General features: G+C 34.8%; 1 protein-coding gene and 1 pseudogene across 2 annotated transcripts; both read left to right on the forward strand.

Annotated features, from left to right (window-relative positions):
• The first annotated feature begins 1,055 nt into the window (after nucleotides 1-1,055).
• Nucleotides 1,056-3,958, forward strand: LOC128235885 (uncharacterized; annotated as a pseudogene).
• Nucleotides 3,959-12,962: 9,004 nt separating this feature from the next.
• Nucleotides 12,963-20,883, forward strand: LOC128234105 (uncharacterized). 2 transcript variants are annotated; one of them, XM_052948116.1, is made up of 4 exons: nucleotides 12,963-13,037; nucleotides 19,351-19,509; nucleotides 19,691-19,796; nucleotides 20,001-20,883. In XM_052948116.1, the coding sequence occupies exons 2-4, from the start codon at nucleotides 19,355-19,357 to the stop codon at nucleotides 20,310-20,312; spliced, it is 573 nt and encodes a 190-aa protein (XP_052804076.1). In that variant the 5' UTR covers nucleotides 12,963-13,037; nucleotides 19,351-19,354; the 3' UTR covers nucleotides 20,313-20,883. The 2 variants fall into 2 exon arrangements, with proteins under 2 accessions (XP_052804076.1, XP_052804075.1); XM_052948115.1 differs by lacking the exon at nucleotides 12,963-13,037 and adding an exon at nucleotides 13,058-13,126.
• Nucleotides 20,884-21,518: the final 635 nt, after the last annotated feature.

The raw sequence follows: 21,518 nt of genomic DNA on the forward strand, positions 1-21,518 counted from the left end.
AACCTACGTTTACCACACTCCCGGCACATAATGAACGCCCGACCTAGGTCATTTAAAGATGCACATAAAATATAAATGAAAAATAAAACTGGAATCTATATTGTCCTTTTGGCACAAAAAGTTTCTGTAGAATATTTTAAACAGAACTAAAGTTTTAGCAAATCAGTACAGTATTTAGACAGGTTTAAAAAAATACTGTAAGTGCCGAATTATTGTCCATAATCATTTCAGTTAGGTATTTTTTCCGGCAATGAGTACCTTATTGAAATATATGTTTTAATTGCTCTAAATGCTTAATTGTTGTTGTTTTGTTCAGCTGAACTAAAAGCATTGTTAAGACCACTTTAAACATTACTGTGCCTCAAGCTTGAACTTATAAGGGTCACACTTTCAACAATGATGTGTTCGAACGTCTTGTCCCTCTCAGATGAAAAACATCTTTGAAAACTCCATCCACCAACCGTCTGTAAGCTTCTCGGCAAGGACTTTCTTTATTTTAACGTCCTCTTGCAGCTAAGCATTAAATTCTTCCATAACTTCACGAACTGATAACGTTAATATTTCTTTTCCTATCAATGTCTTTTTTGCGTTTCAATGATTTTGTGATTTCAAGTGTTTACGTCAATTAGAATCAATTAAAATATTTAATATCACATGTATTGTTGCGAACATCACATGTCGCAATCTTTTTATAAAGGTCTAGGACGACGTAATTACCATGATTCGGATTGGCTATAGAATTTGACAAATCGTCTTCGAATCTTCATCAGTCTTTTTTCGAACACACGAAAATATGACAGTTGGCGGCCAGAATAAAAATAAAAGATAACGAGAGATCTTTTACTTTTATTTGGCTTTAGCAAAAAATAGGATCGGCGCTCCTGTAAACCACAGAAAAAAATGCTGGCCTCAGGTTAATGCATATCTGATCGCTCATGTTTAATAATTAATGAGTCTTTGTATTTGTTTCGAAACAATATTGTGCTATAATTATGTTTTCTAATAAAAAGGATAATAAAATAAATACAGGATAAGACAAAGAAAGGTGAAGTTTAATGGCCGGAGGATCCAGCCTCTGGTACAGGCAAACCGTGTTGTCTGTCGTGAAGGGCGATGATGGTGCCGTGAATGCTGTATATAAAGTTCAATATGATGGAGATGATGATTTGTATGATGTGAATTTACTGCAGGCAGGTTACAAAGAAGGCACACGGACATTTTATGATAAAAAAGGTATTTCTAATTTTAAAGCAGTTGTATAATTTTTACGCATTAAATGCATACATGTTCTGATGAAGTGATTCTGTTCTTATTTATTTTCAATACATTTTTATGTATGACAACATTAACCCAAACAATAACATCCCTTGGCACTAAAACATAATTTATCTTACACTTTTTATTCATGCTTTCCTAAAGGATTAAATACTTACTTACTTTAAGAGTTGCGTTTACAAATTTCGAATTCAATAATTTTATAGAGATACTTTATCAATTTTGTTTTTATAATCAATGAATACTTTTATTACAAACAACTTCATTATATTAAATTAGTTTTAACAAGTTACAACTAAATTTAAAGAAAACCATTGCTTTTTATTTCAAACAACATAGCGGCAGCCATTGCAGAAAATCCATGAACCAGTTAGCATGGCCATAAACTAACACTTTTCACTTCATTTATCAAAATTAATATGTATATACAAGCCACATCAGAGCACGCATCAACTTTTATACCATGAATGAAAGAGCAATAATACCATATTATCTTATAAATAAATTGTACTCAACGACTGGATACCCAAATCACCTGTTAACGAAGGAACTAAGCCAGAGCATTAGTGCTTAAATTTCTTACAGATACAATAGAGTCATTTAAAGACAACTATCAGATATAGCTCGCCTTTCAAGGTTAAAAATTAAACCCCCGGTAAATGTACATTTTACTGATCGTTCCAAGGCGGTTCCTAATAATCCTTGATAAACATACCTAGTTTATATATATATTATATTTATATATATATATATATATATATATATATATATATATATATATATTATGTATGCACTGTGCTGTTTGTGGAGTTTTGTGCTGTTCTTCCATGTTCCTTGTTTTTAGTTTTTGTTTTTATGTTCTATGTCTTTGGCGTTTACCCAGTGCCATTAAACCGGGTTTATGTTTAAACGTTTTGCTACTGAGCTTGTATCTGTAGTTTTTCGCATAAATAAACACTTGATCATGAAGTTGAGCCCTTAGATCAGGGATAGAGCCCCTCTGAGTCCAGTCATGCACAAGTTACCATTGTTCCCGACCAGAGAAGATTTGCTCCCATTAAGTATGAGAAACATTACCAGTGGTTGTACTACTCAACTATTAAGAATGGCTATATGTGTAAAAACTGCGAACTCTTTGGAACTTTATCTGTCCAAGACAAAGCATTTGTAAAAAAGGTGTACAGTTGACATCCGACCAGAAAACTGGTGTTCCACCAAAGCAGCAAGTACCACAAGTTTTCCGTACAAAGGTTTGCCTTAGCAAAAAGTCCAGCACAAATGTCTACTGGCAGCTTAACATGAAGATGCCAGTCAAAAAGCATGCAATAGATCAGCACTAAAAATATTTAAATGTTTGGTCTTTATAATTAAACAGAAATGGGCTGTCACTGAAAATGCTGAAATGTTCATTCGATTCGTAGCCAATTTGAGTGTGACAGACCTCGAAACGTATTTGTCAACATAAGTCATCGTAGCCAGATGAGCGTCATGATGTGATGTGGGTATACTGATGATCAGAATGTTGAAACATTCTTCATTGGGTTTGTGCAGCTGACAAAGGGGACTGCAGAGTGTAGACCATTGAAGTTTTCCTGCTGGGGAAGAAAATTGATATTACAAACATTAGATTCACTGGATTTGCTAGATGTAATACAATGTATGGCGTGAAAAAAGGTATTGATAATATATTATTGCAATCTGCTTATATTTTTTTCAATTAACATATTAACAGTTTTGATTAGGCATTATTAATTAACCTCAAAGGTTAATGACAAGCGTATTTTTACTGCCCGGTCAGTCTGAAATACTTATATATATTTTTCAGGTGTACAGCGAATGGTTAGGCATGCGAGTCCATTTTCGGTATACATAAATTGCCGAAACCATCGTCTTGCACTTTGTCAAGCCCATCTGATCAAGAGATTCCCGCTCATGCAGGATGTCGACGCAACACTTCCGTCGTTGTAGTCACTGTTTGAGTTCTCCCCACAGACGGACTGTGTATGGCAAAGACCCGCTCATCATTACCAGGGCTGCAGCAACACTATGGCTGTCACATCTACAGGCATCCGCTAGATTGATTTCAATGTATTAGGACTGAATCACTGTTTCAAAGTTGGCAGACTCTTTTTTGTTTCGGTCTTAAGTGGTATAGAAATATTTGATTAACAAGACTGTGGCAAAGTATTTGGTGAATTAGAATTTTAAATGCCCCATTCAGTGGATGGACTACTTTTTTAATCTTGTCTTGCCTCTCAGGTACGTCTGTATTCCTGACACACTTGATGCAGTATACGCTGAGAAAAGAGAACCCGAGATTCAAGGCATCAGACAAAATGTAACTGACAAGAATATTGTACCTACAGTTCTTCTTCTGTGCGACATTCTGAAGCCAGTCAACATGCTGTCATTGTACTTGAAAAAAGAGAATGTAAATTTCACCTCCTTGCCTGTGCATGTCAGAAACACTATTGATTCCCTCTCTTCCTTGGTTGCTGTGTACCGAGAGTGTGCTGGCAATTAAGTCAACAGTGAAACTGAGTTTGCAAGGTATGATGAGCTGTTCTCCGAGATTGATGAGCGCACTGACCTTAACAGGAGAATAAGGCAAAACAACCAAAGGCTCACTTCTGATGCATCTCTTGAAGAGACTGGTAAATACAATATATATGTGATTATATGACACTGATTTGTCAAAATAAAGCCACACATTTACAATATTTTAAGGTATTTTTTTATATTATATGTACTGACAACTGACAAAATGGTTTATTATTGTATCATATTTTAGCAGGTGTAATAGTCAGTTCTTCAATAACTTGGTGCGGTATTTTTTCTTCGCGTTTTACATAATGTACATGTGCTGGCTTTGCGGTTACTCAATGTTCTTCAAGTTATGCAGCCCGAAACAGGAAGAATTCATCAATGACTGTCTTATTGGAAATGGTAGTCCCCATTCCGTGCTGTTCGAAAACGGATGGCTTGATTTGGCTTCCAGTTCTCTGAACCACTCGTCACTAGGACCATGCCAATATCTTAGGCATTAAGGTCAACAGATCTCTTGGCAATGTCTAGAATAAAACAGTGGGCTCTTGTTCTAGATAAAGGTAGACGTTGGGCTGCGCGAAACAGAGAAAAGTTGACGAATGCCTGAGTATCTTCCTCAGACAGCTGCTTTGGAGGTCATTTTTAGTGCGGAGGTCAGGATTCTTTCCATGGTTATGTACTGTTGTCCTTGGTATACAGAATTACTTTGCTGCTTTTGACATACGTAAGTGCCCCCGACGGACGCTGGCAATTGCATGCTTCAAATCGTTATCAGAGTATTGTTTAGGCATGTTGTCTAAACACTGAAATTAATGATCAAAAATTAATGATAAAATTGGTATAAAGGGTACATTTTTGTGGAAACTCATAGTATACTCATAAGAATAATCATAACAATAATTGTAATAATAATAGAAATGATTAAAAAAATACTGTTTTTATTAAAATTACATATCTATCAAAACACCCGCAATGTCCCTATTATTTCTATTTACTAATTGACTATCAATTAACATAAATACCCCGTAGGCAGCCTCATGATTCTAAAATATTATTCCGTACAATACTAGAAAAATGAAGCGTCGCTAATGTAAACAATAACAGTCAGTTCGTTCTCGAAATCAGGAAGACACTGAATATCAATGATATTTTGATTCATTTCTGATATGTAGACACAATGAGCATCTTTTGTATAAGTCATTTTAGGAAAACCTTGTATCTATTCATAGATATGCAAATTAGGTTCACACGCATTCGCAATGTGCAGCGCGTGACGACACACTACGTGCGAATTTGTGTACAAAATGTAAAACATGAATACATTAAATAGTAAATAATAATAGTAAATCTATTATTGTTATCATTATTGTTATTTTATACAATAATAGTGCACCTCATAATAAATTACAATTTGAATAAGATAAAAAAATCTATTGTTTTTTTGCTATTTTTATTGCAAGATAAAATATTTTTAGTATTTACCTGTTCAAATCTTACAAAAAACGGAACGTATAAAATTCAAATATATTTTCTACAGAATTAGCTTTTTGGATGTATGGCAACCGTTTCTCCCTTATCTAAGTATGTTCGGCAGTGTAATCTACCAAAAAAACTGTCCACCTCTGTAATTTTTCTATAAAAACTGTTTGTTTATATGCCCAATATGTAAACGTATTGTCAACATTCTTTTGTTAAAAAGAATTATGAAAAACATTTCTTAGCAATAAAAAGCTTTTTTTTTATCTCATGTTTATAAAAATCATTTACAACGACTAGAAATGATAATAGAGTGGCAATAGGGGCAACAAATTATTATTTAAGGTGCATGAGACAACTAATGTTATGAAGCACACTAGTGTATGCAAGAGATGGCAGAAATTTTCAACGCGTGGCGCGGATCGAGAAAAATATTATACATAAAATGTAGATTTACTCCAAATATTATGTTTGAATATGGTTATTTTCTTTTATTAGAAATAGATGAATATTCATATGAATACTTCTTCTCTCATTACGTACTTTCAATTTCCATACTGCATTGATTACTTCAAGGTCAACGTAATGATCTATTCAAGGCCAGAATATGAAAAATACCCAAAACATTTGAGTTTCCTACACCCTTTTCATTTGATAGTAATATTTTGACAATGCTTCAAACCTTTTTGATAAGCTAACGATTCATAGCATTACACGATACCAAACGTTGTTGCAAAATTGTAATTATCATAAATGAGTCTTATGCATAATTGAGCTAGTATCAAAGGTCATTGCAATGTTAAAATAACAAACGAAAAGCAAACAACTCATATTTTCTGTATATGTTCTTCATCTTTTGGTTTATTAAGTTATGTTTGCTAACAAAAGGGTCTACAGAAATTGGCATTTTATAAAATTATCTATTTTTGTCCATGGATCAGTTACCTTTCAATGAATGGTTTTTAATATTTTATGCAAGCAACTAGGAAACTAGGGTTTTCGAAAGAATGCTATCGAAGGCAATCTCTCTTCATAGAAGAGCTGTATTCAAAAGGTAAAAGTGTTTCACTGTTTAAATGTAAAATATATATCTTATATTCACATATGAACAGATAGTAGATGTTTTATAATGTGATTCATTTTGAAAGACAAAAATAAACATTCCAAAATTGAAGGTCAAAATCATTTGAATGTCAAAATGAAAACAATCAATATTAAAAGCGTCGTGAATATCTTATTCCTTTTGCTTGAAAAAGTCAAAACATTAAATCATATTATCAATCAAAATCAATTATAGTTCATATCTTTTCCCGTAATAAAAGTCAAGTTAACCATATAATTTCCCTACTTTCGCCCATACAGTGCTTAAAAACTACATAAACAATAAACAAATACTTGGATGTTTTATAAAAACTATTCAAGCAGGAAGTTTCACTTTTAAACTAGAACTGTAAGCCATAGGCTAACGAATACCCCCACCCCTCCATGTCTAGGTTGTTTGCCCTGAAGTTAGGCCGGACAAAGCTAATTTTGCCTACAAGGGGAGATAACTCCAGTCAGGGTCATGTGACCTGTACCAAATTCACAGAGGCGAAAGTTTACAACATGGCCATTAATTTCTGAAAGTTTGATAAAGATTTGTTGAATAATAACAAAGATGAATCCCGGACAGGGCTTATTTTGCCTACTTTAACACATCAAGGGGAGATAACTCCAGTCAGGGTCATGCGACCTGTACCAAATTCACAGAGGCGAAAGTTTACAACATGGCCATTAATTTCTGAAAGTTTGATAAAGATTTGTTGAATAATAACAAAGATGAATCCCGGACAGGGCTTATTTTGCCTACTTTAACACATCAAGGGGAGATAACTCTGGTCAGGGTCATGTGACCCGTACCAATTTCACAGAGGCGCAAGTTTACATCATGGCCATTAATATCTGAAAGTTTGAAAAAGATTTGTTCAATAACGACAAAGATGAATCCCGGACAAAAAAAAACGGACGGACAGACGGACAGACAGACGGACAACCCGATTCCAGTATACCCCCCCCAAACTTTGTTTTGGGGGGTATAATTATATCCAGTGCCTTTCCAACTTAATGTGGTAATATTCTAGTACCAAACAACCCCAAAACATTGTGGCCAGGTCTAAACAGTATTTAGAATACGTACATAATAGTATACAATACGGCGGCTCTATCAATTGCACAATATTCAAATTTGCTATTTTGAGGTCATTTTAGTGTAAAGAGATTCTATATTCAGCCTCCTTAGTTCCAAATTGACCACATAATAGCAACAGGCAGATTTCACGTTTTGGTGACCAAAAAGTTCCCGGTGAATATTGATTTTTAAAATTTATTGCAGATTTGTGATTTTAACATAATATTTTACAGCAATTACTCATCTATCATATTTTAGAACATTTGCAATGATTTATTCATGCATTTTTATAAAAAAAAGAATTTTGTATCACCATACCATTTGTGCTAGTGTTACAATATTGCCGGTAAAAACTTATTTTTTATAAATATTTTGATCCAAAGAAGTATTTTGTCTTGCACTAAATGATTCATTTATCTATAAAACAGATTGTACAGACAAAAATTAAAGATTGTTTTGTTTTTCTCAAATAAATTTATTGAAACAAACCCAAATTGGACAACAAGACAGAAAATATTTTCTGCAAACATAGGTTTTCTTTTTATATTAGATCAGATAAGCTATAAACATAAATGTTTTGTTGTGGTGATATAAATGTCTCTAGTATGGTGCAATTATCATTGCCTTTGATATTAAACATATATATTATAAATTGCTAATTGCGAGTATGTGCTAGTGTTACCACAAGACAGAATGAGTAACATTAGCAGTATGTCACATTAGCTGTTGGACAGAATGTTTCACAACAAAATAAAATACAGACCTACCACAGACTCTTTGAGCTTGATACAGTATAAAACAAACTATATAAATGATTGATAAACACAGTCAATTGATAATCACATAAAAATCATAATAATCATACAAGATTGACGAAGATGCAGTGTGACAGACGTACACATTTTATGAGCTTCTACAGTTGAAAATAGTTTCTTTGACTCTTCATTTAGTTTAAATGTTGTTATAATGTTTTACTCATTTGAGATTTTAACAACCTGTTGTTACAATATAATTCTATTGCTTCTCATATAGTTCCTACTAGTTTTGTTCATGTTGATTTATAAATACACTGTTGACCTAAGTTTATATGGTGTCAGACTGTATGACGAATCCTGGAAACACTGTTCCCGCAGCAGTTTGATTAAACAATCTCGTAAAAAAATATACCAATCTGGATAGAATAACTTCCAATATGAAAAACCAACAATAGAACTAAATATCAGACTGTTGTGTGTCTTAAAGGCCTAGTTTAAGCCTTTTAAAATGACCCTCCCCCTTTTAAGGCCTAATTTAAGGAATATTTAACATGATAATCCCCTGCTGTGCATCTCCTTCTAATCACACTGGTTTGACAGTAGGGGCCAATTTCGTGTGTTTACCGGTAGGTTTATCGGCTCAGGGCCATTAAGGGTCTATTTCTATCTTAAAATATCCCATACTGCGCAGCAGGATACTCAGATCGGAGATCTGATAAGACAATTAGGCAATTATGCACCAATCAATTGTAACCACGGCCCCCCAGGTCCGGGGGTAAACTGGGGATAGCCGGGGGAAAGGGCCGTGTTTTTACTTTCCAGGTGGCCCCGCATGGCCGTGTGAGTGCGGTGGTTTTGTCTTAGTGTCAAATTTAGCGGAGATATTGACTTATATAGTCTCTGGGGTGCGGGGGGGGGGCATTTGGCCGGGGTTTTACCAACAGTTCGTCCCCGCAGGGCGGGGATTTTACCCGGGGTTTGCTGGACTAAAAGTCAAAGTCCCCGCTATTCTCTGGACCTGGGAGGGGGGGGGGGGGGGGGGGGGGGGTCGTGGTTACAATTGACTGGTGCATTAGATTAAAATCAATTTACAGAGGTTGTGTACAAATACAGTGTCATAAGAAGAGATTGATCAGAAATCTTTGCCCCGAACTGTATATGCCTACACAGTGACATGGACACTGATCAAAAGATCTTATCATAAAAAAAGGCAAACAAACATCCAGAACTTTAAAACCTGTAACAATAACCATCCCACCTGCAGTAACCTTGCATATAATCCAACGCGACACAGCGGAAGACAATTCTTATAAAATAATGTTTAATGTAAGTAAATTGCAACTGTCAAACAATTTAGACGATTTACACATCATCTTCTTGTCTTCAAGGGTATGGTTCTGAAAAAGAAATTAAATTATTACATACTTTCTGTTGGGATATGAGAATGTTCTAAGTTATATATGTCTGCCTCTAACACAACAAGTCGTGGGTTTGGTTTGATCCCCACTAGGGGTACTTTCTCATTGCCTCACAAAACTAACACAATACGTAATGTTTTCTACCAAGGGAGCAGATTTGAGAGATTAAATTCACAGAGCTGTCTTCACAATCTTACAAACTAAAACAAAACACTCGAACGTAAATGCCATAAATTCATACATTTAATTTTTTAGGCAACAGATCATTTTAGATACTACTTTTACTAACACTTCTTATTGTTTCGCTACATTCAAAAAACCGTTTTGTTTGAAATACTACAAGAATACAACGTCAATTTATTATCTGTAAATCTATTCATCAGACTCCTTCCACATGGAACAACATTTAGTTCGTCAACTTGCGCCACAATACCACTGGTCATCATGCAACAGTCAATTGTAACCACACACCCTAGGTCCAGGGGTGGGGTTCAGGGAAAATAGAAAAGGTCTTATCAGATCTCCAGGGGTGGGGTTCAGGGAAAATAGTCTTATCAGATCTCCAATCTGATAAGACCTTCTATGCAGTTTTCAATGTTTTATTATGAAAATGGACATAAACTAGGCCTTTAACTATTTTTTTATTGTGTATATATATATATATATATATATATATATATATATATATATATATATATTTATATATATATATATATATATATATATATATATATATATATAGGCATTCAGTTAATTTAATCTGGGACAGTTTGAAATTGAATGAAAAACAGTCACTAGGTTGAACAGTTTTAGAAGCACAGAAACAATGTTCTTCAACTTTTATATACTCTAAGGGGGGGGGGGGGTCAAACAGGAATCCAAAAGTAACACCAAGGGAGATGTCCTATTGTCATGCAGTAGCACACATTGTTCTGTCCAAAATGTAACACTAGCATTCAGGTGACTAAAATAAGGTAAAGATACAATATATAACACAAGTTTGTGTCAAAAATAAGATTTGTCAAATAAGAAACACAAAGAATCACAAAATGAGCATACAAATATTGACTTTCATCTCAAGCATTCTCTCTTGTTGATGTAAAACTCTGCTTCTGTCCTATGTAACATTAAGGGAAGAGTCCTTTTGTCACATTAGCAAACATATTTCAGTCCCAATTATAACATAAACATTCAGTTTACTTAATCAAATTCAGATTAAGTATTAAACAGTTAAGCTTGTAGCAAAAGCATACAATGGATCACAAAAAACAAAACATAAATATGTGTTTTATAAAAAAAAGAAGGTTTCTGTTCAATGTCACATTTGCAGTTATGTCCATTTGTCACGTTATCATCTATATTTCTGTCCATTTTATAACGTTTGCATTCTTAATTCTGTCCAATAAATAACGACATCAAACACAAAAGTGGTATGAATTCAATATAAACTACGTACCTAATGAATGAATACTTATAAACGATAGTTTACAGACGACATTGTTATGTTCGAATAATTGACTCTGGGAAAGTCATCAAATTTGAACGATTTTTTAATGCTAGCGTGACATAATGTTAACGTTACATAGAAAGACAGAATGAGCCAAACATGGATTAAGTTTTTATCAACGGTATTCACCACTATTTTTATCATTTCAATGTCAACTGTGAACCAGTCCAATATAAAAGTAATCGCTACCCGGATGTTAACCCTCAGTCGGTGTAAATTATTCACGAATAGAAAATGTGCTATCGTCATGCTAAAATGGGACAGAATCGATTTTGCGTAACATTAACACATTTTTAGACCTAAAAAACATTATGATCGGGAATGACCAATTTCTTGTTACATGCAATACTGTTTTTATCCGACACGTAGTCTTTGTTTTCAGTGATTTAATAAAGGTGTGTTTAGGCTTAAAACAGTAAGCAGTGGATCATGTCTGCTAATGTTACACAACAATTGGAGGACAGATTACCGTAACGTTATCACCATGCGCAATTACCGAAAATTTAGGTATATTACGAATGAAATGCAATCATTTTAGATATATTATTGTTTTAATTAACATTTCTTGCTCACATTATTCAACAGACAAGAAAAAAATACTAACCAGATGTTACTGAAAAGCATCCTCAAAAAAGTGGTATATTGGTACCGGGAAGATTTTCTGTCTTTTTTGTCCTAAATATCGGCATATTTTTACATTTTTTTACCTTATTTAACACAATATTTTCATTATTTTAATACAAATCACTTCTATAAGGTGGTCTTATTGGGTTAGGAAAGGCAATTGCTGTATAAATGACGTTGACATGCAAAAATAATAAATGAAAGAAAATGGGCCACATAATTGCCTTTTTTGTGAAATCTGCCAACAATGAAGCCTTTTTTTTGTGAAATCTGCCAACAATGAAGCCCATTCAAGCACACTTTTAGCAAAACAAACTCATCTGTATTTCCAGTGCCTAATAAATCACATTTCGGCAACCATTTGGAGCAGTAAAAGCCCATGGACAATTCTATTGAAGCATTATCCGTGTTAAATAAACTACCCTTGTCAGCCAAAATCCCATTTCTGGGCCAGCAAACCCATGTGCTGCTCTTATTAAGGTCTTATAAAGCCTACTTGATATCATGATAATCTGTTATACAGCCCAGACAGAGATCAACTCCACACATAAGCAGCTCCAATTAAGTTTACTTAGTGCCAGGTAGACCACTTTTGACTGCCATTAAAACCAAAACAAACTCATGTGCAGCACTAGCAAAGCCTTTTCTGTTTGGCAGCTGTGCCCATCTAGAGTCAAACCCATGTGCAGTTCTAATTAAGCCTACTTAGTGCCAACAAGACCATGGTTGGCAACTATGAAGCCAGTTTAGAGCAAAATATCTGATGTGTAGCTTTAATGAAACAGCAAAGCTAAACAGCGCTACTTCTTGATTTAAAATAAGTTTACAGAAAATATTATCGACATGTAATAAATATACTTTATCAATAGATATTTAATTATCTGACTAGTTTCAGCAGAGTTATGGCTCTTGACTTGGTATGGTCAGATTGAGTCAAAATTACACTAAATGTTATTAACTTAAATCCAAAAAATGAATAAATAGCATCTATAACATTGGTCAGTTTTCAACGTTTAAAAATGACCCGACTACAGTTTAGATAGTATTCAATATTTGTATTGGATCTTTTAGCAGGAGTGATTTAGACGGATGTCTAGTGGTGCATGCCGTCGGCAGGCTTTGGCTCTATCTGGGTGTGTCAAGGCCCTGAGCGAGGGGTAGACTTATTATTCGTGTGATTGTGCTGAAATCTAGTTTACTGATAATAACTGAGGCGGTAAGATAAAACCGAAAGAGGAAGGTGTGGAAACTGTAAGGAGTTTTTAATGGTAAATACATGCATATAGTCACAATATTTAACTTTGTCTTTAACATTTTTTTATTTATTTCATTTGGGACAAGACAGCACATAACTAAGGTAAACACATTAGATTTTAATCGATATTAACCATTCACTTGTTTTATTATTTGATAATATTAATTAACATTTTCTTTTGTCAACTAAATCCAAATAGAAATAGTTTTGTTGAAACATCGTTTTCTTTTAAACGTCAAATTAAATCGATTTATAACTAAAATGTTCATAATGCATTTTGGTTATACTGAACCCGTTTGTGCATCACATATCGGAATCGTATGAACAGTATTAATGAGCCAGTCTCTGAGAAAACCTGTAATAATTGTACTGTATAATTGTAGTGTATATAATTATATTGAAATTTAGAATAGAATTCACCCAAAACATATTTTAATCAATCATAAATCAGTTTAATTTTTTTAAAGAGTTTAGTTATACATGGATATTCTATTTCGTGCACACCAGGCATTTTCGGTGAATTTAGCCATGATGGAAAATCCAATCTAGCAACACTCTTGCCAGATGAGACACGCTCTACTACGCGCTACTTATTATCATTATTCTTATTTGAAACGTTCATATTATCATTTCAATTCAGCGCAATTAAAATATATGTATGCAAGTCTTTAAAATAAAAATGAATAATCGTCAACACGTGAGTTTCACAGTGAAATGTAGAAAAATGCATTTTCTACGTCTGTTTTTTTCTCAAGAAACTGTAAAATTCAGGTATGCAAGAAACAATACAATCATGTGTTTCCTGTCTGGGCCGTAAAATCCATCCCTTGGGCAATCTTTGATCGAGGTTACCTGGGAAGCCTCGTAACCGGCTTACATTCGTACACTCTGGTCAGATTCTCTCTATTCAGACCGGATACCTACGTATGATTGACATTAATTATTAGTCCGTTGGCTATATTTCTTGTTGATATTGAAGCTGAATGGTTTGTGATTCATTTAACCTGCTGTACATTCATTAGCCCTGCTGTACCTGTGTTGTTTTCGTTTTTTATCGCATTGTTTGTACTTCTTCGCTGGAAAACGTTATTTTATCGATTACATTTTGGACACCGTTCAATTTTTTCCTACATACACTGTATATAAGAAATTTTTAGTGTTCTGTATCCTAGATAATGAAATTCCGTGGAATTGTCCAAGTTTTTCCGAAGACAAGCGAGTATAGTCCCGCAAAGATTTCTTGACGCTTGTAAACACTTTATACGTATACCTATATGTTAAAGTTTATGATGTTGTACTTGCGTGTTTCAACCATTGATGATGTCACGTTGTAAGGCAATGTTCCATGTTGGAACAAGGACATTCACGAACAATCAAAAGTGTATTGGGTTAAATAAACAACAGTTTCTTTTAAACGTTCAGGAATGGGCAATGAATACTCTTACATATAGTGTGCTTTTCGATGTAACTGTGTTTTAAGAAATTTTACTCAATATAACGGGTTTTCATATTGACTGACTCTTTTGTGAATACATAATTAAAGACACAGCAGATAGGAATCAGAATGTAATTTAAAATCATCATTAAAATTTCACATACATGCACAACTGAATATCTCACAATATATAAAACAAAAACATTTCCTCATGTGATAAATCGAAATTTTATAATCATATAAGATTAAATGAAGTATTTGCTAATACTCTTGAAATACACAGATATATGGTATAGGTTATCGGCTATCGAATATTTAAGGTTAAATCACGTATCAGGAAGTTTTCATTTTTGCGTTGTGCATAAACCTATCATGTACGTCGCTTAAATCATTAAATAATTATGTACAGCAAGGTTAACATAGGCGATTTATACAGGAAATTTAATATAGATGATGTTATATTGCCGGTAAACATTGTTTTGGTCTAAATGACTTTCTATTTGTAACTTCGATGTGTGTAACGTTACCATATAAAACAATCTGCGCCATATTTAAAACGCTTAATCATTTGAATGTCATAAAACTGCAGAATATGTGAACTATTTGAAAATAGTCAGCCGTGTAAAAACTATGCATCATCTGTTAACCTTTATGTGCAATGCACTAGATGTAAAATTATTCTGAACCATCTGTTAAATATGAACCAAAATATTCGGGATTTGATTTTGGATATTTTCAATTGTGAAGATGGAAAGCGCAATAGCAGAAGCAGTAGCAGCAAAATCATCCACATAAATCAGCATCAACACTACCTTCGTAACCATATTGATCATGTAGGGTGTTGGGGGGGGGGGGGGTAATTGTAGGTAATTCGTCCAATTCGTTCATAAATTTTGAACGTATTGCCTTGGTATAACTTTTTTTAAGCAATTCTGAGGTTTTTAAATCAGCAACAATTTGACCAAGAGTAACTAGAGCTGTCACAGGAGTGACGAATACCCCCAAATGCCGCCTGGACACAGGAATGGCAATCCATTTCTTTGAAAAGAGGCCATAACTCCAAGGTTACTGCACACTGCATCTTCTTTTATCATGCATGTATTGTTTTATTTAAATCTGTTGGGTAATTAAGAAGTTACACTGCTGACAAGAAAAACTAGCCTTTCATGAGTTATCGTCCGGAAACCGTTTTTCTATTTTCAGTAACAGTGACCTTGGCCCCAATATCGAACTTGACCTGTATCTTCTGATGTTACACCTGTGTACCAAAAATTGTTCAAATTTGCCTAGCATTTCATGAGTTGTCGTCCGTAAACCGTTTTTCTATTTTTAGTAACAGTGACCTTGACCTTGGCCCCACCAGCCCCATATCGAACTTGCCCTGTATCTTCTGATGTTACACCTGTGTACCAAAAATTGTTCAAATCTGTCAAGCCTTTCATGATTTATCGTCTAGAAACCGTTTTTCTATTTTTAGTAACAGTGACCTTTACTTTGGCCCCACCAGCCCCAATATCGAACTTGACCTGTATCTTCTGATGTTACACCTGTGTACCAAAAATTGTTCAAATCTGTCTAGTCTTTCATGAGTTATCGTCCGGAAACCGTTTTTTCTATTTTTAGTAACAGTGACCTTGACCTTGGCCCCACCAGCCCCAATATCGAACTTGACCTGTATCTTCTGATGTTACACCTGTGTACCAAAAATTGTTCAAATCTGTCAAGCCTATCATGATTTATCGTCCGGAAACCGTTTTTCTATTATAAGTAACGGTGACCTTGACCTTGGCCCCACCAGCCCCAATATCGAACTTGACCTATATCTTCTGATGTTACACCTGTGTACCAAACTGTATCTTCTGATGTTACACTTGTGTACCAAAAAGTGTTCAAATCTGTCTAGCCTTTCGTGAGTTATCGTCCGGAAACTGTTTTTCTATTTTTAGTTACAGTGACCTTGACCTTGGCCCCACCAGCCCCAATATTGAACTTGACCTGTATCTTCTGATGTTACACCTGTGTACCAAAAACTGTTCAAATCTGTCAAGCCTTTCATGATTTATCGTCCGGAAACCGTTTTTCTATTATTAGTAACGGTGACCTTGACCTTGGCCCCACCAGCCCCAATATCGAACTTGACCTATATCTTCTGATGTTACACCTGTGTACCAAACTGTATCTTCTGATGTTACACTTGTGTACCAAAAATTGTCCAAATCTGTCAAGTCTTTTATGAGTTATCGTCCGGAAACCGTTTTTCTATTTTTAGTAACAGTGACCTTGACCTTGGCCCCACCAGCCCCAATATCGAACTTGACCTGTATCTTCTGATGTTACAACTGTGTACCAATTTTTTTTTAAATCTGTCAAGCCTTTCATGAGTTATCGTCCGGAAACCGTTTTTCTATTTTTAGTAACAGTGACCTTGACCTTGGCCCAACCAGCCCCAATATCGAACTTGACCTGTATCTTCTGATGTTACACCTGTGTACCAATTTTTTTTTCAAATCTGTCAAGCCTTTCATGAGTTATCGTCCGGAAACCGTTTTTCTATTTTTAGTAACAGTGACCTTGACCTTGGCCCAACCAGCCCCAATATCGAACTTGACCTGTATCTTCTGATGTTACACCTGTGTACCAATTTTTTTTTCAAATCTGTCAAGCCTTTCATGAGTTATCGTCCGGAAACCGTTTTTCTATTTTTAGTAACAGTGACCTTGACCTTTGCCCAACCAGCCCCAATATCGAACTTGACCTGTATCTTCTGATGTTACACCTGTGTACCAAAAAATTTTCAAATCTGTTTAGCCTTTCATGAGTTATCGTCCGGAAACCATGAAAACCGACAGACCGACCGACAAGCTCACTCCTATATACCCCCTCAAACTTCGTTTGTGGGGATATAATGAATTAGTGTGGTGGTAACAGACTCACATTGTCATTTATACATCTTCAAAGATTAATTATTTCCTTTCAATAGTTTTTGAACATGCCCTTGACACATATTGCCATTGAAAGGGGAGTCAACTTTAAACATTTTTGCCTCTATAGAGTTCAACTTCTGTCAAGGTGCAAAACTGTATATTGCCATAAATCTATTATCAAAGTTTTATTCAATTCGGACATATACTGGTTGAAAAATAAGAACAAGAAGTTTTGTATTCAAAGCGCCGCAATCGTACTCAAATGTTTCCGGGAGAATAAAATCAACAAAATGTGTCCAAAAGGAACAATTACTGCACGGCGCAAACCTTAACATACATATCTATTCAATTATCTAAACTAGATTCCAATTCATATTTTGCTTACATGAATTTGAGACATTTAAGGTAAAAGGGGTCATAACGTTCACTAAAGTGCCTAATAGTTAAAATGCATGCCATGTGTATAAATGAATGTAAACATATACCAATTTTCAAAGTGGCATTCAACAGTTTCCTGTAGTTTTTTAATTCATGTTTTGAAAAAAAAAACGTCTGAGAAGAAAAATTCAATTGCATTAGGGATAAGCAGTATAGCACTATTATCAAAAGATAAAATTTCTGCTTTCTAATCAACTATCAATTTCAAAGTTTTATTCCATATGCGTAATTCCACGTTAGACATTGTACAAACGTATTTTAAGAACATTCAACGTACAAGGGTAGTTTACTTTGTAACATTTAGGCGAAGAATTATAATTATTACACTTTGTCGGCTTATGATAATATTCAAGTTATGGCTTGCACGAAGCTGACATAGAACGTGTCATATAGTCCGCATTGTCATCTTTACCCTCTCTTTGAAGTTTCAATAAGTTTTCTCCAGAAGTCTACGACATCTGCTTCCGACAAAAAATGGACGAAGAATAAGTAAACTGACAAAAACAACACACCTTACTTTCCGAAAAGAAGGAATATAACCAATAGCGAGAAGAAGAATAAAAAGACTGGATTATTAACTGATTTTGGAATATTAAAAAAAAATCATTATTAGAAAATTCACAACCGGATACGACTTTGGCATAGGATAAGAAACGTCATTCACTATTTTTTAGTTTCATCTAGATCCGAAGAGGAGTTTTTGTAGATAAAGTACGCATAAGAATCTAATATGTAATAAAAATCAATAACTTTTGAAAGGTACTTCGACCAACACTACCATCGACATGTATTATCAGTATTATTATGATCTATTCCTGTGCAGATTCATTCAAACCTGAAGCGCGCGTAATTTTATGAACATTAGATTATTCGAGAACGACCATGCATACATGGACAATAAGACGAAGTTTTCTTAATACCAAATACATCTGTTCCATGCTAATATGGCCGTGGATTTAGGAGATACAGTTTGCACAAGATTAGGTCTACAAACAGACGGATATATGTACGGACAAGCTGAGTCAAGTTTACGGCCCCTCCTCTTAACTTGTAATACACAACGTGTAAAAATACACCATATCACCAATTCCGATTTTTTGGTTTTTAAAGTGTATACATGGTGCAGAATCGTTTTACAAATGGTGCATGGCATAAAAAAATATTACATAAGGTGCAGACAATTTACATATGGTAAAGAGCTTATTTTTAAATTTTCTTTTTATCAAACATGGTGCAGCATTACATGATGCAGCATTACATGGTGCCTTTTTAACATGGTACTGTATCAATATGCTCAATGGTGCATTAATTGATTGAGAGAAACCATTTGATACTGTCGCTCAAAACGCTTTAAGGTTAAATTATCACAGCAATCAGCCTGGTTTCTTGTCTTAACTGATAAAAAAAGATAAGGCTATATATGGGCAGATGATGTTGCTCTTTGAAGAACAAATACGTTTAGCTACCAACAACTAACACGGTGAAGAGCCCTTTGAAGAATGCTGAATACATTTGTAATACTTATTCAGAAAGATGGCAGCATTACTGGGACGTACTGAAGTTGGTGTGAAGGAATTTGGGAGGACGGTGACGATCCCCGATGACCCTAAAGCGAGCCTCATGTACTATCTTGACTGTATCTGTGTCATTCTCGACATGAGCGCTACAGCAAACCTAACCAAGCTAAGGTAAGCCATCGTAAGGTACCCATGCGTATTGAGTCGGTGATTAAGTTGATGATATTGATCGAGTTAATGATGATAATAAGTGATTCGATGAGTTTGACAGTTACAAATTTAAGCTTGGTCTTTAAGCAATACTATCAATATTGAATAAGACCAATATGAAGATGATGACGTTTGTCTTTAGGAACTATAAACGATATTACATGTTGACGGAGGCGGAGACGGATGCCCTCGTGTCTCTTTGCTTTCTCCTTTCACCCGATGAGCTCAACGGCAAGGTGATAATACAGGTAAGTAAGTTGTGTGTGATTGGTAATGATAATGCGTGCCTATTTGAAGCATTGAAGTCCACCTCAAGTATCCTTTCTTCTTTAGATGTATGCATGTGTCAGTTTTAAAAGAATTTGTATGTTAATGACTTTGAAATCAAACAGGGAAAAAGTAATATTAAGGAAGTGCATTATTCGTGTTTAAAAATGTGTTGTGTACTTTAGGACGATGCCATGTGTGGGGACAGTTACAACGCATTTTTCGAGATCAGTGCGGTCCGCCACGATCTATTGGTGACAAACAGTATCCTTATAGGTGGACAACAGCGCGCAGTCTCGAAGATCATGGCATACAGGCATCTATGGATTTTAAACTACTGGACCACACCGATGAAAGCGTTCGCAGGTCGCCTAGCAAGAATCGCGGCCGGTAGTGCGGCACCTCAGCAATGGCCAGCCACTACGTACAACCAACCAGCCACTGGACAACAGCGTAGCACAGACACCGGCGACGACTGCTGCTGTACAATTCTTTAGATTGGTTTCATTAGAGCATAGCTGATTAAGTTTAACGTTATTGAATGTCAGTACACCAGTTACTGTTGAGTGGGCGTCTCCTCATATGGTTTTTGTTTGAGAGCAATATCCTGTTGGACTACATGCATTTCTTCTTTGTTTTCTTTGTACACCTAGAACAACACAGACTTACTGCTTCTGGGCTACTTCCACATGTACTATGTATGACTATTATCGAATATTTTATCCCGTTTATATGTTACATACACTAATTACATATTAGTTTAGTTTAATTTACCATGTTCATTCTTTTTCCTATACTGCACAATCGAGTTTACTCTTTTAGAATGTATCAGAGCTCTACCATTTAACTTCAAATATCATAATCCTGTTCACCTAGTCAATACCAGTATCCGTTAAAATGCGTTATTCTCATTCACAAATTAAAAACAAATCGTTCACCTGTTTGCATGCCGAGGACTTTCTCATTAAGAACACATGACTTATATAGAACGTACAAAGGGGATGAGATGACAGATAAGAGAAAACGAATGTTTGTATTGTACCTTTAAGGCGCTGATACTGATGCTCCGACTAGAATCTTTCGTTTGCAATTTATTACTGTATCATTATATTCTTGTAGTATTTGTTTCATTGGCGCCTGCATTGACAATTAGAGTTCCACAGAGAAAGGACCTTTAACCTGCTCCGGCCACCTTATTGTGCTCTATAGAATGTGCAAATTCACCATTACCTTAAATTTAAAATGTTTCCAGCAGGTAATTGGGTAGATAGACTTAATGAATTACTTGGATTATATTTAATCCTTGGGTATAAAGGCAAAATTTGAAGAGCACTTGCCTTCTATTTTTTGAAGATGAATACCTGAAACAAAATATAATTATAGCATCCTTTCATAACAAAACTTTCATTGCTTTGATTTTTTATGAAGATATTGCTAATTCATGTTATCTTTAAAACCTTTTTTTGCGAACACGTTTTGGCTGACTCGGAGTGATTTGGGATGTGACTTCATTTTCTTCAAATATTTCTTCAAATATTTTACATTTTAAAATCATTTGGATGGAAAGATTAGCAAATATGTCGCATTTGTTTTTAATAATATTTTCTATTTTAGTTTTAGTACAATGATGCTTTGTATTATGAAACTCTATGATCATACAGTTTTAAACCTTTCATTTTATAAGGTAGACTGTGTGGGATACT

The sequence above is a fragment of the Mya arenaria genome, chromosome 5 (assembly GCF_026914265.1).
Source record: "Mya arenaria isolate MELC-2E11 chromosome 5, ASM2691426v1".
NCBI classification, from domain to species: domain Eukaryota; kingdom Metazoa; phylum Mollusca; class Bivalvia; order Myida; family Myidae; genus Mya; species Mya arenaria.